Raw genomic sequence first — 17,138 nt, 5'->3', positions numbered from 1 at the left:
AGCTTCTGGCAGCGGCACAAGCGGCTGGCTGTCCCCGGCTTGTGAACAGCCCAGCTCCCTGAAGCCAGCACAGCCGGGGGGCCCTGCAAGCCAGGCAGGCGAGGAAGGAAATGAGTTCCCCGGACACCGAGGCCATGCGCCTCCTGCACGAGTTCTCCAACGGCTTCATGGTGTCCCAGGTAGGAATGCAGGGAGGACGCCCCCCTGGGTGCTGGGATCCATGGCAGGGAGCTGGGGCCGGGCCATGGTGATTGCCCGCTGCCCGGGGAGGGGTGTCCGTGGGGTCCCGAGAATGTTCTGGAACAGCGGGCAGAGCCCTGGCCACGGGGACAAGGGACCCTTGTGGGGAAGGGGGTGTCGCCACCCACAGACCCCGTCTCAGAATGACGTTTTTAAAAGCTTAACGTGAAGCTGGATTACCAAGGGGACAGTGGCAACTGAAACACAGGTGCTGAAACCTTTGGCTCATTTTGTGATGGACTCATATGGGTGCTCGTCTGTTGACACAGGAAAGCAAGGCCGTGGCTCTCAACACGGTGACCTCGAGTGACACGACGGGTTTGGAGCCCGCGGGTCCTCTTATACGCGGAGTGGTTTTGCAATACGTGCTGTCAATGCCGTTGCTTTTCCTGAGGACCTTCTTAACCCCATTGTCTTTTCTCGAGCTCCCTGGATTGTAAGAATGCCGTCTATAATGACACACGCAACATACAAAATGGGTGCTGGTTGGTCGTAGACACTGAATGTGCTCAGTGCCCCTGCGTTGTTTTCTTTCCGTGGTTAATGGTGACTCCTATGCTCTGGGAATTGCAGTCCCATGAAAAAACCAGGCCCGTTAGATTTTATGTTTTCATGACAGGTCGGTGTCAGGATGGTTGGGTGGGGACATGAGCAGTGGCCAGTGGTCCTTGGTGAGACACATGCGCCTTCCTTTGGAAATGCAGTCAGTTCTGATTCTGTGCTTGGGGTGCGGTGTGGAACCCCTGCACATGTGTCAACGTGCCTGAGTGCCATGGAGACACAGTGTCCCTTGCTTGTCCCTTGCTTGTCACGGGCTGGGGTGGCTGCCCCCATGGCACAGCGGGCATCCTCCAGGCTCTTGGGAGTGAAACTCCGAGGTACGGGACACGCAGCTTTGCCAGCTGGCGGCTGAGTGAGCAGGAGGTGCACACATGCCCGGAAAAGGGCCGTGGGTCCAAACCCACCAGCACCGTGGGCTCGCGTGGCACACCGATGGCATTTCGAGGTCCCTGCCACAGCCGGGACGAGACGTGAAGATGCTGTGGCTTCTCTTGTCCCAGAATGCCGGGAGCTGGGACACGGTGTGGTTACACCTTGTTCCTCGTCGAAGCGGGTGCTGCCATTTCCGTAGACGTGAAGCAAGTGGAAGCTCGCCGACTGCCCGAGTCCCGCCCCGACACCCCGTGGGCACAGAGAGCTTTCACAGGCACCGGGGGATGGGACGGAGCGTCCCTCCCCAGACAACGTACTCGTGTGTCCTTTCCCTGCTTTAGCCATCGTCCTACAAGGCCAGCTGGGCGGCCTGCCGCTTGTCCCGTGCCGCTGGCGCTCGGAGGTGTTGGGTCACACGTCTTAGGAGGAAGGTCACTGCACTCCACATTCATGATAAGACACCGTGTCCTTTAGTCATCACCACTTTCACCAGACAGGGGCTGCTGCAACGTTCATGAAATAAAACGTGATAGTACCTTAATAGAATGAGACTGCGTCCCCACGGAGCAGGACTTCGTATACTCTGAACGTGACGAGAGTTAATGCAACCTTAATCGAAGAGCTAAGGCAGTTGTAGCAGAGTAAGAGTTAATGAGCCTTCGGAGGACAAGAATCCATAAAATCGTAACAGAGCAACAGCTAATACCACCTGAATAGGACAAAACTTAATACGACCGTAATCGGATAACGTTGGTACGACCTTAATACCGTGGTGTTAATACAAGCTGAATACAGTCAGAGTGGCTGTAACCTTAATACCGGAGCTCTTGCAATCCTCCCAGAATCCGAGTTCAGGAAACCTAAGCAGAAGCAGCATTGATACGCCTTTAACCAACAGCCCCTTCATGGAATAAAATTCAACACGACCTTGATTAAACCCCTGGTTCGTGCACCCCAGGTAGGGGAAGAGTTAATCCAAGCTTCGTGGAATAACAAATAAGACGCCAATGAGTATTAGTAGGACCTGAACGGTACGAGGTGACAGAACTTTAATACAGCGTTTCTCAGACAGGGACTTGGCCCCCAGGGGACATTCGGGGATGTCTGGGGAGGGGGTGCTCCTGGCGTCTGGTGGGTGGAGGCCGGGGACACAGCTCCACAGCCTATGGGGCCCAGGACGTCCCACCTCAGAGAGCCGTCCAGCCCCAGACGGCAGTGGAGTGAGGCTGAGAAACCCCGACGGAACAGGGTAAGACTTAGAGGAACCTGAATAAGAGAATCAGGTGCAGCCTGATTCTCCCCCACGTGCCTCCAGCAGCATTTCCAGGTGGCAAAGGTAAGACCGACTTCCTTAATGAAGTAAGAGACGGCTCTTGCTTTCTTCTCCGTCCGCGTGCTGTTGACACAACGCGAAACTAACCGCAGCTGTGGCGTCAGAGCTGTGGGAGGCCCGCGGCCTCCAGAAGCCTTCTCTCATGTGGGACGGCTATGCATTCCTCTCTCAGGGTCACCCCTCCCCAACAGTGTGTGCAAGAGAGAACATGCTTCACGCGTGCTTTGGAGGTGTCACCTCAGCTTCTGCAGATGAGACAGAATCGGAACACCAACCGATCGATTGTAACACTCTAGTACCGCTGCACGGGGATCGCTGCTGACACCTTAAAGAAAGAAAAAGGAGCGCACACATTCCCTTGTTGGGAAAAGGAAAACAACAGAAGGGAAAGGCTCACCCTGCAAAAGCAGAGGCCGTCCCTCTCCCCTGCCTTCCCTGACTTCCTGTCCCCTACGAGGTCACCGTGCACCGAGAGAGACCAAGAGCAGGATTTGGAAATCTCCCCTGTCTGCCGGGGCGTGTGTGCGTCCCTCCGTTATTCAGTGGGTCTCCCCTTTGGGGACCGTAGAGTTCCCTGTGGAGGGTGTTTCTTTCCCGGAAGGCTTTCCAGCCTGGCTCGTTTGCAGGGCTTGACGGCAGGTGTCGCGAACAATGTCCGCGGATGGCCTGGTAGCGAGCATACCGCACAAACCTGGACCCGCCCGGCCTCCCCGTGTCTCCGCCCCTCCCAGGCTGAGCAGCCGACAAACAGCCCTGTGGGACCCTGCGTGGACGGCGGCAGCCCCCACCAGGGCCTGGCCCTCACCGTCCCTGGGGTGCAATGCGTGCACCAGATGGCGGCACCCCCCCAGGCATCTGCTCCACCCAAAGCAGCAGCCGTGCTCAGCACTTGCAGTCGTGGTGCACAGGCTTCCTCCATGCACGGTGCAAGCACCATTTTAAAAAACTTACTGTGGTTGCATAGACGTAACACTGACTGCTTTAACCCTTTTCAGGGGTACGGTTCGGCGGCATAAAGCACATTCACGTCGTGGTGTAGCCATCCCCACCATCCATCCCCAAACTTGCTCAGGGTCCCAAATGGAAACCCTGTCGCCAGCAATCAGCTCCCCTCCACTCCCCCAGCCCCTGGCACCGTCCACTTCCCGTGTCTGAGAATTTGTGTCTCTAGGGACTTCCTATCGCGAGGAAACCTTACAGGCTTTGTCCTTTAGTGTCACTTCTGTCACTGAGCATACTGTCCTCCGGGTCCCTCGGCCTTGTAGCAGGCGTCAGAATTGCCCTCCTGTTTATGGCGGTGTGATATTCCACGGTCGGGACGGACCCCATGTTCTTTACCCATCTATGCCTCCGTTGATGGACGATGGCACAGCTCCCGCCTTTCGGCAATTGTGCTAATGCCGCAGGGGGTAGCAGTGTGTCTTCCAGCCCCTGCTTTCCATCCTTTCGAGGTGCTCTTTGCCGCCTGTGAGCTGGGAGTGTTCGACCTTCTTGCCAAGGCCCCGGTGCCCCTGGGCTCCGCTGAAGTGGCCGCACGTCTGGGTACCAGCTGCCGGGGGACACAGCTGCTGCTGGACGCCTGTGTGTCCCTGAAGCTGCTTCAGGTGGAAACGAGAGGAGGACAAGGTAAGCTGCACGGGCGCTTTGAAGGAGGCATTTTCTCCACGCACATTCTCAGCACACTTTTTTCTGTAAAGGGGCAGAAAGGAAGCATTTCCAGGGTCGTGGGGTGTGTGCTCTCTGCAGCAGCGTCTCGGCTCTGCCTGTGGAGCCCCCACGCCGGCCAGACACAGGCGGGGAACAAACGGGCATGGCTGGCTCCCAATAAAACTTCTGTGACAAAAACAGGCCGGGGGCCAGACACAGTGGGCCTCAGCGTGCCGACTCCCGAGCTTTCCACATGCCGCTGTCGAACAGCAGGGGTGTGCAGGGAACAAGGCAAAAACGTGAAAAAACATCACCACAGAGTAGTTTTCCACCATGCTAGATGTATTTAAGGGTTGCCATTCCTTATGAGATTGTATTCTTCTTATTTTGGTGTGGAACTGGCTGTTTTCTTAGGGAATAGGGTGACGATCGTTTTGTTTTGTTTGTTTGCTTTTTTATGTCTTTCCTTTGCAGAATTCAAAAGTGTTAACCCCAGGTTGAGCTGTTAGATCATTTTTAGAATTTTGCCCATCTGTGAAATTGCACAGCCTGGAAGGCATGGCTCAGGCTGGTGCACAAAACACAGGGGTGTGTGGCCCGGCTGTGCGGGCGCTGGGTGCTGGGTGGTGGGCTTTTGGTTTGCAGCATGCAGCCATGTGCCCTGTGGGGTTCTGGGGTGCAAATGCTGGAGGCCGTTAACTCCATCCGTCAGGCATCCTTTGGGAGGTGACAGTGCTCAGATAGCCAGCCGGGTGTGGGAATCGAGCAGGTACCAGACTGCAGGCGAGCTCAAACCACACTGGCCACACCGCCTTTGCAGACCAGCCCCGAACGCCCTCCCACCCCCATGCAGACTGCGGCCAGTGCAAAGGGGCAGGCAGTGTCACGGACGCTTTGTGTCCGCGGCTCTGTTCCCTGTGTCCTGGGGCAGCTGCTGCTTGGGGCGTGGGAAACCATCCGAGCTGTCGCTGAGCCCAGGTCCTGGGGGTAAACGGGAGCTGCTGCCGGCACGCAGCCCAGGCTGCTGAGGACACAGGGAAGCGTGCAGGATGGGGGGCCCTCAGACGCTCGGCGGGGAGGCAGCTGGACAGTGGCTTCCAGTGGTGGGTTGTGCTTCGGGGCCCACGTGACACCTGCTGGCATCGGGCAGCGGTGACAAGTTGTCCAGAGGTGGCTACAGGACAGACCTTGTTGTCCATGAGCGGGGCAGGCTCGTTGGCAGAGCTGCTACTCCGGGAACAGGACCACGGGCGCTGCCGTGCAGAGCACTGGGCCCGTAAGACGGGGTCCCTGAGGAGGGCACAGGTGTGGCTTGGCCACGGCAGTGACCCTTTGCTGTGTGGCCCTGGGCAGGGGAAGGGGGTAGGGAAGGGTGAGCTCACAGCCAGGGTGCCTGCTGGGTGGGGTCTGCCCAGGGGCCCAGGCTGCCTGCCACACAGGGCTGTGTGCCCTCCTGCCACGTGCTGTGAGGCGTGGCACCCATCCAGGCAGGGTCGCCGGCCGCGCAGCCACACGCGGCAGGAAAGCGGCGCTTTCTCCCCATCTTTCTTTCCTTGTCCAAATCAGGGTGTCATCCCCATTTCCCTATTTGAAACTAAGTTGTGATTTTAAAGTGCACAGACTCTAATACAGAGTTCCTGTCAGGCTCATTTGGCCTGTGCACCTGCTTCTCCAGACCTTCCAGTGGGGTTTGGTTTGCCAGAATGGATCCCGACAGGTGTGCCATCTGCTCAGCAGTCACCTGTTCCTTCAGGATAAGCCCCCAGCCGTGGGGAACTCGAGGCTCACACGTGACGCTCACACTCCAGTCACCATGGTACCAGTGGGTGTCACAGCAGGCGGCAGTGACGTGAAATGTAACTGGGTATTTTGTAGTTGTTCTTTTTGCTTCTTTTCAGCTTTCTATGAAAACACAGAGCTGTCGAGCACCTACCTGGCCAGGGCCAGCCCCACATCCCAGCATCACATGCTGCTGTACCTGGGCAGGACGACCTACCGGTGCTGGGGCCACCTGGCCCAGGCTGTGAGGTGGGCCTGGCGCTGCGGGGGGGGTGGCTGCCGGGGGTGGCGGGGCGCGTGTCAGGGCGTGGTTCCCTGTGGAAGCAAACAGGACACTGCGATGTTTGGATATCAGAGCAGACGGTACATCAGAGCAGGTGTTGGCCTGTGGACGTCACTGACGTAAATACATTGGGACAGGAAGTCCTCCCTGGTGCTCCCAGAGTCTCCAGGGAAAGTGGTGCCTTCCGAGCAGGGAAGGAGCTTCGGACACAGGGGTGGGAGCACAGGTGTGGGAGCACAGCGGTGGGAACATGGGTGGGAACACAAGGGTAGGAGCACAGTGGTGGGAGCACAGGTGTGGGAAGACAGTGGTGGGAGCACAGGTGTGGGAACATGGGTGGGAACACAAGGGTGGTGTGTTTCTTTCTCTCCTTCTCACTGTCTCCTGAAGGTCAAGTGGGAAAGAGATAACCCACATGACTGACGGCTGGGTAATCTAATTGTGTATCAGTGACAGCAGTGGGGGCTGGTTTGGGGGTGTCAGGGGCTTGATGGAAGGGGACAAGCCACAAGGAGACATTCGTGACTGCAGGGGTCTGTCCAAGGTGGTACAGGATGATAAGGAGTCATCTCAGGAGGAGGAGGAAAAGGTAGACCAGCCGGCCCTCCACCTGCAGGTAGACCGGCCGGCCCTCCACCTGCAGGTAGACCGGCCGGCCCTCCACCTGCAGGTAGACCGGCCGGCCCTCCACCTGCAGGTAGACCGGCCGGCCCTCCACCTGCAGGTAGACCGGCCGGCCCTCCACCTGCAGGTAGACCGGCCGGCCCTCCACCTGCAGGTAGACCGGCCGGCCCTCCACCTGCAGGTAGACCGGCCGGCCCTCCACCTGCAGGTAGACCAGCCGGCCTTCCAGTGTGAGTAGACCAGTTGCCCGTCTAGCTACAAGGAGGTTCCTATCCTCAGATGCCAGGTGATGAGTCATTCTAGATTGTGGTGGCCCTGATGGCACTTCCTTTGCACACTTTCTTTAGATTGCCATTAAATGGCATTCGTTCCTTGCTCACGTCAGGGAACCATGCTAGTTGGGGACCCTGCTGCTCCGAAGATGTATGTGTTTCTCCCTAGAAAGGAGGGCATGAGCGTGCGTGGTCACTTACCTTTGCTTCCTGCCTGTCCCATCTGTGACTTAAGGGGAGGATCTGTGACTACTTGTATGGCTTAATTGATGAAGAATTTGCGTGATGCCTTTTTCTCTGTTTTCAGAGAAGGGAAGAACCAGTATCTGAAGGAATTTGGGGTTCCCTCAGAAGAGCTTTTTACAGCCATCTACAGGTAACACCGAACACCGGCTCCGATAGAAAGATGCTTATTTTAAAAATACTTACTGGGCTGAATAAATGTGTCCAAACACAGCAACACAGAAGGAAGTTGATATTTAAAGTGGAAAAAAAAAAAAACAACCACCACCCAAACACCATTTTGCTGTTCGTATGTTGGTGTAGCTTAATTTCCCGAGTAGATGCGAATTCGTCTTTCCACGGACTAGACGCAACTCAATTTAAGTAGAAAAATGAGGCACCCTGCTTGGTGTGCTCAGTTACCCAGGGAGCAACTCCGTTCTTTGCTTTTCTTTCTATGCGTAGACACAGATTTGGTTGTTTCCATGGAGCTCCGGCATAAACACTCTGAGATGATGATGAATTGATGGCTATTTGTAGTGTTTCTCACAGGCCAAGGGGTGGAAGAGGCCGAGGGGACAAGAATGGGGAGGGCGGTGTATTTTCTGCAGGCTGGTACCTGTCCCTCCCCTCCCCTGCTCCGACGGGTTATAGAGAGATAGATGTGTAGATGGAGCTCGTTGATGGAGGTCGATGGATAAGTAGAGAGACGATGAACAGTTGGATGGATAGATGAGGGAGGGAGAGACAGGGATTGTCTCTGACGCTAACACAAGCTTTCTCAGCTTAGCTCTTCTTGGCATCTGGTGCTGGATGACTCTCCCTGTCCCTTGTGGTCTGTCTTTTCCTACGCTGAGACCACATCCACGAAATTGGCTCAGGAGACGAGACAGGAGAGAGGAAGAATGGGGTGGGGAGGGGAAGCACCCACAGGCCCAGAGAGCCTCCGGCTTCTCACCCCGCCCTCCTCCTGGGCTCCTCCTCTCCTCTGCCTTCCTTCCAGGACCCCTTTTCCTCCCGTAGTCTCTTCCCCAGTGCGTGTGTGGACGCCCTCCCGCACTTGCAGAGTAGAGCAGGTGACCTTGCATTCTGCCGTGTGGGGTGGGTGGGGGAGCCGTTCTTGACTCTCCTGCTGAGGAAGCACGGGACCTGCTTCTGTGATTGGGGACACACTCCCACCGTGGCTTCAGGAGCTGGGGGGAGGTTGGCGGCCGACCCAAGGCTCCTGCCACCTGGGACGAGACACTGCCGTTCCCCCTGGAACGGGACAGCGGCACAGATCCCATTTCACCACGCCAGCCTGACACACGTGTCTATGGGACACGTGTCCTTGCTTAAAATGAGCACCCTGGATGTTGCCTGATTGCAACAAGCGCGGTTTCACGTGCCAGGTCGGAGGACGAGCGTCTGCAATTCATGCAAGCCCTGCAGGCCATCTGGAGTGTGCACGGGAGGAGTGTGATGGCTGCCTTTGACCTGTCCCCGTTCCCTCGTGTCTGCGACCTTGGTGGTGAGTGTCTTCTCTAGATGTTGGGGCTGCGTTCCGATTCTGTGTGGGCCGCGTCCTGTCAGCGTGTGCAGGAAGGAAAGAGAAATCCCGTTTTGCACAGAGGGGGAGACCTTCCTTTCACATCCTGAAGGCTCTCAGGGTTCCCAAGGTGAGAACCCTGGGGGACCCCTGCCACATCGCAGACACGGGGCCCCACCTTCTCAGGCTGTGACCCAGCACGTGTAGGTGGGACCGAGCATCTGAGTTCCCGGCAATCCCCCAGGGACACTGGCGGGGCCGGTCTGTGGACCACGGCCACCGCGACCCTGGCACCACTCTGTGTCAGGATGGCTGCTTTCGGGACTGGCGGCATCCTGTCCCCTCGCCCAGCGGCTGGAAAGCAATTTGCAGAGCCCTTGAGCCGACACATGTCATGGCACCTTCCTTGTGGAGGCAGAATACTGTCTGAGTCTGTGGGAATCAGGCCAGTTTGGGGGCTCTGGGGGGGCAGATGTCACTCTTAACTCAGGAGCCTCATGTTCTTATGCTAACGGGGGTGAGAAGGGAGCTGGCCATGTCTGAGCATCCTCTGTGGGTCCCATGCCGAGCAGGGGAGACGCTAGAAGAAGCAGGCGAGGGGCGGAGTGGCTGTTCACCCCCCCTGCCTGACAGAACGGGAATGGGGGCTCAGAGAGGCGGGCCGCCCCTTGGTCTGTATTAAGCAAGTCCTCTTGCTCCCACACCTCCCTGGCTGTCTTGCTGTAGAGAAGGCACAGAAAGTATGAGCCCCCGATAGGATAGGATTTGGGGTTCAGAATACCTGCCTGGTGCACCTGCTGGGGTAACACCAACCCGAGGAGGTCCTCCCAAAGTGGGGGGCCTCCATCCATGAACCAAGTGAAGGCTGAACTGCCTGGGAAGAAGTCAGGCTGTAAGGCACATTTAAGAGCCCCTCAGTCCTTGGTCCTTCGATCTGAGGGGTGCCCCCAAATCCCGCAAGACGGTGGCACAAGTACACAGGTCTCCCTGAAGGGGACCCTCCCTGGCCGACGTCCATCCCGCCACTGTCCGCGGGCAGCAGGTGCCACTGTTAGGACAGTTCAAAGTGGCTCTGTCCCCGGCTTGCTACGTGACTCAGGCAGGGGTCTCTGTGCCTCAGTTTCCCCGGGAAATGGGGGTAACTCCCAGGGACTGAGCGGATCACTCAGAAGCCATCCTGGGGCTCAGGGCTCTCTCTGCGGAAGAGGCGGCTCCTCCACGGTGACGGGTTCTGTGAACAAGAGCAGAACGCAGAGCTGCCCTCCCTGGGGACAGCTGGGGAGTGGACATAGAGGACAGGAGCCGGGGAGAGATGTCCAGGAGCCAGGACGAGCCTGCGCTGGCATCTAGAGCGGTTGTCATCAGGGCGTCCCCTGGAAATGTCCTCCTTGGGGCACGTGCCTGGGGCCTCCTGCTTCCTCCGTCCTCTGCCTGCTCCCTGGCCTTGGGTGGATGGGCGCCCTGACCCCAGGACGCCACAGGGAGCTCAGACATCGCGTTGGAGGGGACCGCCCGGCTCACTCCATCCACAAAGACCCCTGGACTCGGGCTCCTAGGTGACGATGTGACAGTGGAGACCATGTCCCCACCTTGGGCCCTCGGGAGCCGATGGTGGCGGCTCACAGGCTCCTCTCTGCCCGTCACTCTCTGCGTCCCCTTCCAGGCTGTTCGGGGGCTCTGGCCAAGGAGTGTGTGTCTCTGTACCCTGCATGTCACGTCACCGTTTTCGACATCCCGGAAGTGGTGCACACGGCAAGGAAGCACTTCCTGTTCCAGGAGGAAGAACGGATTTGCTTCCGGGAAGGTGGGTTTTTTTCCGTGGGCTGTGTGTGTCCACGGGGACACGTCGGTGCATCCTCGGGGCTCAGGACAGGCAGGTGATGGGCCGTCCCCAGGGCTCCTTCACCCTCCACATAATCCCACCCAACTTCCAGCTGTTGCTCACGACAGATGGACGTCTGAGCGAAAGCTACATCGTTTTCCCGCCATTAATCCTGTCCTGACTATTGCAGTGGGTTGGATGCCGTCACCTCAACGTTGTGTCCACCCAGAATTTGTGAACGTGGCCTTATCTGGAAGTAGGATCTGTGCAGATGGGACCGAGTGAGGTCGTCCTGGATCAGGGGGGCCCTGAACCCAATGCCAGTGTCCTCGTCAGAGACAGAAGAGGAGGGACACAGACACAGAGGAGACGCCACGTGGAGACAGAGGCAGAGATGGGAGGGAGGCGGCCACCAGCCCAGGGACGCCTGGAGCCCCCAGGAGCTGGAAGAGGCAGGAGGGACCGTCCCCTGGGGCCTCTGGAGGGAGCGTGGCCCTGGGACACACTGAGGGCAGACTCCTGGTCTCCAGCACTAGGGGAACATGAGTGTCTGTTGTTTTAAGCCACCCAGTGAGTGGTCCTTTCTTACCACAGCCTCCAGGACATTCCTGCAGGTGTGCAAATCGAAAGCATTCATGAATGGCAACAAACAAGGAGGGCTGGAGGGAAGATCAGGGTCGGCACTGACCCAGGATGAAGGGAACTGTCGGGTATTCGGGGCTCAGAGACCACGGCTGGGGCAGGACCTCCTGCCTTCGAATCGTGGGGCTCGGCGCCCTCTGCCCGTCTCAGGGGCAGACGCAGGGAGCAGCCCAGCGTCCTCCGGCACAGAGTCCCGACTCCTGTTCCCTTGCAGTTTGGACCCCACAGGCCGGCCGAGCAGGCCCCGTAGGACACAGGGCTCTCGAGGCTCGCTTCCCAAATCGGCACTTGCTTCGCAGGACAAGTGTGACGAGAGCCACTGTTGGATGGCACATGGCTCAAAGCGCATCGCTTATCACTGGGAAAATGTGTACCGACTGTTGGTGGCGTTCTGTCACCTCACAGGAGCTGCCGGCTGAGTGCTGGGCGTCTCCTGGACGGCACGGCTGAGGGCGGCTGGGGGAGCTGTCTGTGTACACGGGACCATGTTCCAGATCAGAGGGAGGGAACGGGCCCTGGCCGTTGTTCGGACTTGTCTCTTGTGTTCACTGAGACTTCTGTTCGTGAGGGTCTGACCGTCACAAGCTGGGAGGGTTACGGGAAAACGTGGTCTGCGCAGGTGACCCGTTGCGCTCGGTGCTGCTTGAGTCCAATGGCATGGGGTGGCAGGCTGACCCCGGCCCTGCCCTGTGTTACAGGAGATTTCTTTAAAGACCCCCTTCCGGACGCCGATCTGTACATCCTGGCCAGGGTTCTGCACGACTGGGCCGATGACAAATGCTCACAGCTGCTGGCGAGAATCGGGCAGGCCTGCAAGCCAGGTAGGTGGTGTGATGGGGACACAGCCCCGCCGTCCTCTGAGGCCCCCGTCCTGGTGGTCCGTGGGGACGTGGGCACAGCTGTCAGGACAGCTGACTGTAGCTACAATAATAAATAGATCCCACAACACGCCTGTGTAATGGGATTGGTGACTAGTAACAGCTCCTTGTTTCAAATGAGAAAACTCGAGTCTGGGAAATTTAAGAGACCTTCAAAATGGTGTATTCCAAACTTTGCATTTGGCACAGCCGTGCTACAATGAACTTGCTGTTGCTGATCTGACATTCAGACTCTCCGGGCTGCCTGTGTTTCCGTTTCCTCCCTCTTGCCTCCCCGAGGGCCTCCTTGCTTTCTGTTCTCACCACATCCCGGCTCCCTGCCGACGCTCCCTGCTCTGGAATCAGCCTTTGTCCTGGAAATGTTTGTGGCTGTGCGTGAGGAGTCATTTTCAGAGACGGAGGTGTGGTGTGGCTCTTTGCGGGGGGGTCACCGTTTCTAGACCCTTTCCCTGGAGACACCTAGGACATGCATGTAACGATCACGGATTCGTTTTACATTCTAAATCATGCGTGTTGGGTGGCGGTGACTCTTATTCCCACCAAATGGGGCAGGCCGAGGCTTGTGGGTGTCGTCGGGTGTTCTGTGGGTGACGCTGGCTTTGGAAAGGGTGGGCACCGCACTAGCCTCCATTGATGAGAGCTGACCAGATGCGGCCAGTTCGTGGCGGGCCTGTCACCCTCAGCTTTTTGTTACTGTGTCCCCAGCATCTTCTTTCTTCACGGCCCCTGTCTGTCACCAAACTTCCCTGGTGACGACAGAGGACCAGTAGATGCAGATTGAAATGTAAAACTACTACGTAGGGATGAAAAATACCGATGTGGACAGCGGGTGCAGCCGACAGATGGTGCAACTGGGAGGGTGCCAGGCCACATGCCTGCCCACCTCGCTCCCGGGCGCCTGGGGACGCTCCAAATGTTTGATCTCAGGGGAAAAAATTAACTCCTCTGTTTACTGCTGGAAATCTGGAGGTGACTGTCCTCCTGCACTTCACAACCCGCCCCCGAGGGAAGAGTGAAGGCTTGTCTGAGCCATGGCAGGACGCGTTTGGCTCCAAGTCTCCTTCCTGCCGGGAAGGTGGTGTGGCCAGCCGCCTACCTGTGCCTTTACGGCCCCTGGTCGCCCTCTGGTGACAACTGTGCCTCCGACACATTTTACCTGGTGGCCGGCTCCTTGCGTACATACACAGCTGGTCACACGTGCTTAGCCAGCCAGCACGCAAGGGCCACCTACGGGCGAGCTGCAAGGAGTTACGGGTCCGGTTCGGGTCCACTTGCAGACGGGGACAGCTGCCAGGGCTGTGGGAGAGCCAACGGGACTGGGAGCCTGGAAAGGGGCCGGGGACGCGGTGTGGGCAGCACACCCCTTGCTCACGCACCCCTCCCCGTCAGGTGGCGGCGTCCTGGTGGTCGAAAGCCTCCTGGATGCAGACGGCCGGGGCCCGCTGACCACGCAGCTGTACTCACTGAACATGCTGGTGCAGACGGAGGGCCAGGAGCGGACGCCCGCCCAGTACCAGGCACTGCTGGCTCCCGCCGGCTTCCGGGACGTCCGGTGCAAGAGGACCGGGGGCATTTACGATGCCATCCTGGCCAGAAAGTGACGCCCCTCACGGAGCCACAGCCGCCCTCCGAGCACAGAAGTCGTTCTGCAGACGGGGTCTTGGTGATGCTGCTCGTGTTTGTGGCTCGCCTGGCAGGGGGTGGGGTTTCGGGGGACGGCTGACCACTGCCCGTCACGGCGTGGGCTTTATCTTGGTCTGTTCTTTATTTTGTTGTGTTTTACTTCATTCCCCTCCACTTCACTGCATTCTAGTCTATCCTACTCTCGTCTCCTTTATTCTCCTGTCCACCACACGGGGGTTACGACAGGTCGTCTCTGGGGCCATCACTGCGCTGACCACAGGTAGCCCCGTGGCTGCTGCAGCAGTTCCTGAGACGGCCACCTTTGTCACTGCTCCCCTGTCCTCTGTCCCTCTGTGGGAAATGGGCCGGCCCCCTATTTGGATACGTGGGGACCCTGCCTGCGGCATCTCGGACACCCACATTCCCGACCAGATGGCCCACTTGTGTCCGTCGTGGGGGCCTCGTGAGGGACCGGACTTCCTCACACGTGCTGCCCTGGGGTTGACATCAGGTTGTCTGTGACTGTAGAGGAAATGGTGGCCCCTGCACCCCTCGAAAGGGCCATTGATCCAGCATCAGCAGAAGCACAGGGGTTCCCCTCTGTGGTGGTGGAGACCTGGGGATGCACCTCGTGGAAATTTAGGACCCCACCACAAACACCCCGCAATGTGAAGGTCCTCCGTGCTGGACGGGGCGTGCACTCACTCTTACCCCAATGTCACCAGGGAGGAGCACTCACCCCTCACCCCAATATCACCAGGGAGGAGCAGTCACCCCTCACCCCAATATCACCAGGGAGGAGCACTCACCCCTCACCCCAATATCACCAGGGAGGAGCAGTCACCCCTCACCCCAATATCACCAGGGAGAAACAGTCACCCCTCACCCCAATATCACCAGGGAGGAGCACTCACCCCTCACCCCAATATCACCAGGGAGGAGCAGTCACCCCTCACCCCAATATCACCAGGGAGGAGCACTCACCCCTCACCCCAATATCACCAGGGAGGAGCAGTCACCCCTCACCCCAATATCACCAGGGAGGAGCACTCACCCCTCACCCCAATATCACCAGGGTGGTAGGACAAGCACATCCACATTTGTATTTTGGGATTTTCCAGCCTTTTTTTGTTTCTCTATTTATTCCAGGCATCAAGGTGGGATGTTTTGTGTGTTTTTGTTATTATTATTATTATTATTCTTAAACACATTTGAATCCCTTTAATCTAGCCTTTAGGACGAAATGGCAATTACTATGTATTTATTTATTTTATTGAGGTGTAATTGACATACGCCATTCTGGTAGTTTCAGCAGAATTCCATATCTGTGTACATTGTGAATTGGTCGCCGTAAGTCTAGGTAACACCCAACACCTCACAGCGTTACAATTTACTGTTCTTCTTGCGATGAGAACTACTAAGGTCCGCTTTCTTAGCAAGTGTCAAATACGCGGGATACAGCGTTAACGAGCGTCACCATGCTGTCTGTTGTGTCTCATACCTTCAACGCGTATGTAGTTTATAACATGAACTTTGCACTGTTTGATCTGCGTCACCCGTTTTACCCCCTGACCCCCCCACCTCTGGCAACCCCCAACCTGCTGTCTGTCGCTGCGATTTCGGTGTTTGGTTTTTCAGATTCTGCACCTAAGGGAGGTCACACTGTATTAGTCCTTCTGTCTGACTTATTTCCCTCAGCATGAAAATGGGCATTTTTATTTCTTTTATTGTGGCAAAATAAACCTAACCTAGAACTCGCCATTCTAACCCTTGTAAGTGCACAGTTTGGGGGCGGGGAGTCCAGTCACAGCCTGGTGCTACCATCGCCACCTTCCACCTCCTGAACGTTTTCATCATCCCACACTGAAATTCGTCCCCCTTACAGAGCAACTGCTCGCTTCCCATCCCCCAGCCCCTGGCACACCCACCTCCTTGTACCCAGAGCAGCAGGAGTGGGCAACGTGCTGGAACCAGTCCCCAAGGAGGCTGGACCCCAAGGAGAGGGACCTAGAAGTGGAGGAGGGGCTGTAGGAATAGGGAGGGGCCATAGGAATGGGGAGGGGCCACAGGAATGGGGCGGGGCCCCAGGAATGGGGAGGAGCCACAAGAATGGGGAGGGGCCCCAAGAGTGGGGAGGGGCCACCGGAAGGGGGAGGGGCCACTGGAATGGGGAGGGGCCATAGGACTGGGAAGGGACCACAGGAATGAGGAGGGGCCCTAGCAATGGAGAGGGGGCACAGGAATGGGGAGGGACCACAGGAATGGGGAGGGGCCACAGGAATGGGGAGGGGCCACATGGTGGGGAGGGGCCACAGGGATGGGGAGGGGCCACAGGGATGGGGAGGGGCCACAGGGATGGGGAGGGGCCACAGGAAGGGGGAGGGGCCACTGGAATGGGGAGGATCTGTAGGAATGGGGAGAGTCCCTAGGACTGGGGAGGAGCCACAGGAATGGGGAGGGCCCCAAGAGTGGGGAGGGGCCACCGGAAGGGGGAGGGGCCACAGGACTGGGAAGGGACCACAGGAATGAGGAGGGGCCCTAGCAATGGGGAGGGGCCACAGGAATGGGGAGGGGCCACAGGAATGAGGAAGGACATAGGAATGGAGGGGACAGAGGCACAAGGAGCCCCAGCAGAGACCTGTGCAGGTGGCACGACAGCCACATCCCAGAGGATTTGACCAGCTGCGAGCGAGCAGTTACCACAACGGACAGCAGGGGGCACTCTTGCCGCATCGTCTTGTCAACCTGCTGTTCAACCCACGGTCTCTCTCTGAAAATTCATGAGGGAGAGAAACGCTTTGCCTGTTGTGGGTAAACAGATGTTGCTTTCCTGAGAGATGACATGTTGGCAGTCTCCCCGTCCCCTTTCAAAAATCTGTGCTGAGAATTTACTAACCCCCATTAGCTAAGGCGACATCTCCCTGTGCCGGCCCCTCCGCAGCCCTTGCCTTTTTTCTTCTTCAGTGGAACTGCCTTTGTATCTTAGAGGCTCTTGCTGACGGTTTGCAGAGCGTTCATTAGGACGATGGGAAGATTTCCCAGCACCTTAGGCGATGTGTGGCCATCGGTACCTCCCGGCCAGTGGATTCCACCTGTGAAACGTACAACGACCCCATAACGTGGGTGGTGGTGGCTAGCAGCCGATGTGTCATTGTCATCCACAGAAGGTTGGCCCGTGGGGTACCCAGTGGGAGGAGATGACGATGGTGACATTTAAAGCTCTTGAAGTCATCCGAAAGACAGCACAGCTGGAATGGAAAGGCGAGGGCAGCAAGCAAAGGCCAGGCAAGACTCGCTGTCACAGGCGGGGGG

The 17,138-nt window shown here is 57.7% G+C and overlaps 1 protein-coding gene across 2 annotated transcripts; it reads left to right on the top strand.

The window, feature by feature from the left end:
* Positions 1 to 110: 110 nt before the first annotated feature.
* On the top strand, positions 111 to 13,844 carry ASMT (acetylserotonin O-methyltransferase). Of its 2 annotated transcripts, XM_033112552.1 has the most exons (8): positions 111 to 179; positions 3,958 to 4,132; positions 6,052 to 6,181; positions 7,419 to 7,487; positions 8,725 to 8,843; positions 10,525 to 10,665; positions 12,024 to 12,146; positions 13,593 to 13,844. In XM_033112552.1, the coding sequence occupies exons 1-8, from the start codon at positions 111 to 113 to the stop codon at positions 13,802 to 13,804; spliced, it is 1,038 nt and encodes a 345-aa protein (XP_032968443.1). In that variant the 3' UTR covers positions 13,805 to 13,844. The 2 variants fall into 2 exon arrangements, with proteins under 2 accessions (XP_032968443.1, XP_032969207.1); XM_033113316.1 differs by lacking the exon at positions 10,525 to 10,665.
* The last annotated feature ends 3,294 nt before the right edge of the window (positions 13,845 to 17,138 follow it).

This window comes from Rhinolophus ferrumequinum, chromosome X (genome assembly GCF_004115265.2).
Source record: "Rhinolophus ferrumequinum isolate MPI-CBG mRhiFer1 chromosome X, mRhiFer1_v1.p, whole genome shotgun sequence".
Classification (NCBI taxonomy): Eukaryota; Metazoa; Chordata; class Mammalia; order Chiroptera; family Rhinolophidae; genus Rhinolophus; species Rhinolophus ferrumequinum.
The sequence above is the reverse complement of the archived record's forward strand: the minus strand, read 5'-3'. Positions and strand labels throughout refer to the sequence as shown.

Excerpts from the sequence above, each read along its gene's own strand:
- ASMT (XM_033112552.1), top strand. The coding sequence starts at position 111 with ATGAGTTCCCCGGACACCGAGGCCATGCGCCTCCTGCACGAGTTCTCC. Across the intron at positions 7,488-8,724 it reads CTTTTTACAGCCATCTACAG|GTCGGAGGACGAGCGTCTGC; the intron begins GTAACACCGAAC and ends TTCACGTGCCAG. Across the intron at positions 8,844-10,524 it reads TCGTGTCTGCGACCTTGGTG|GCTGTTCGGGGGCTCTGGCC; the intron begins GTGAGTGTCTTC and ends GTCCCCTTCCAG.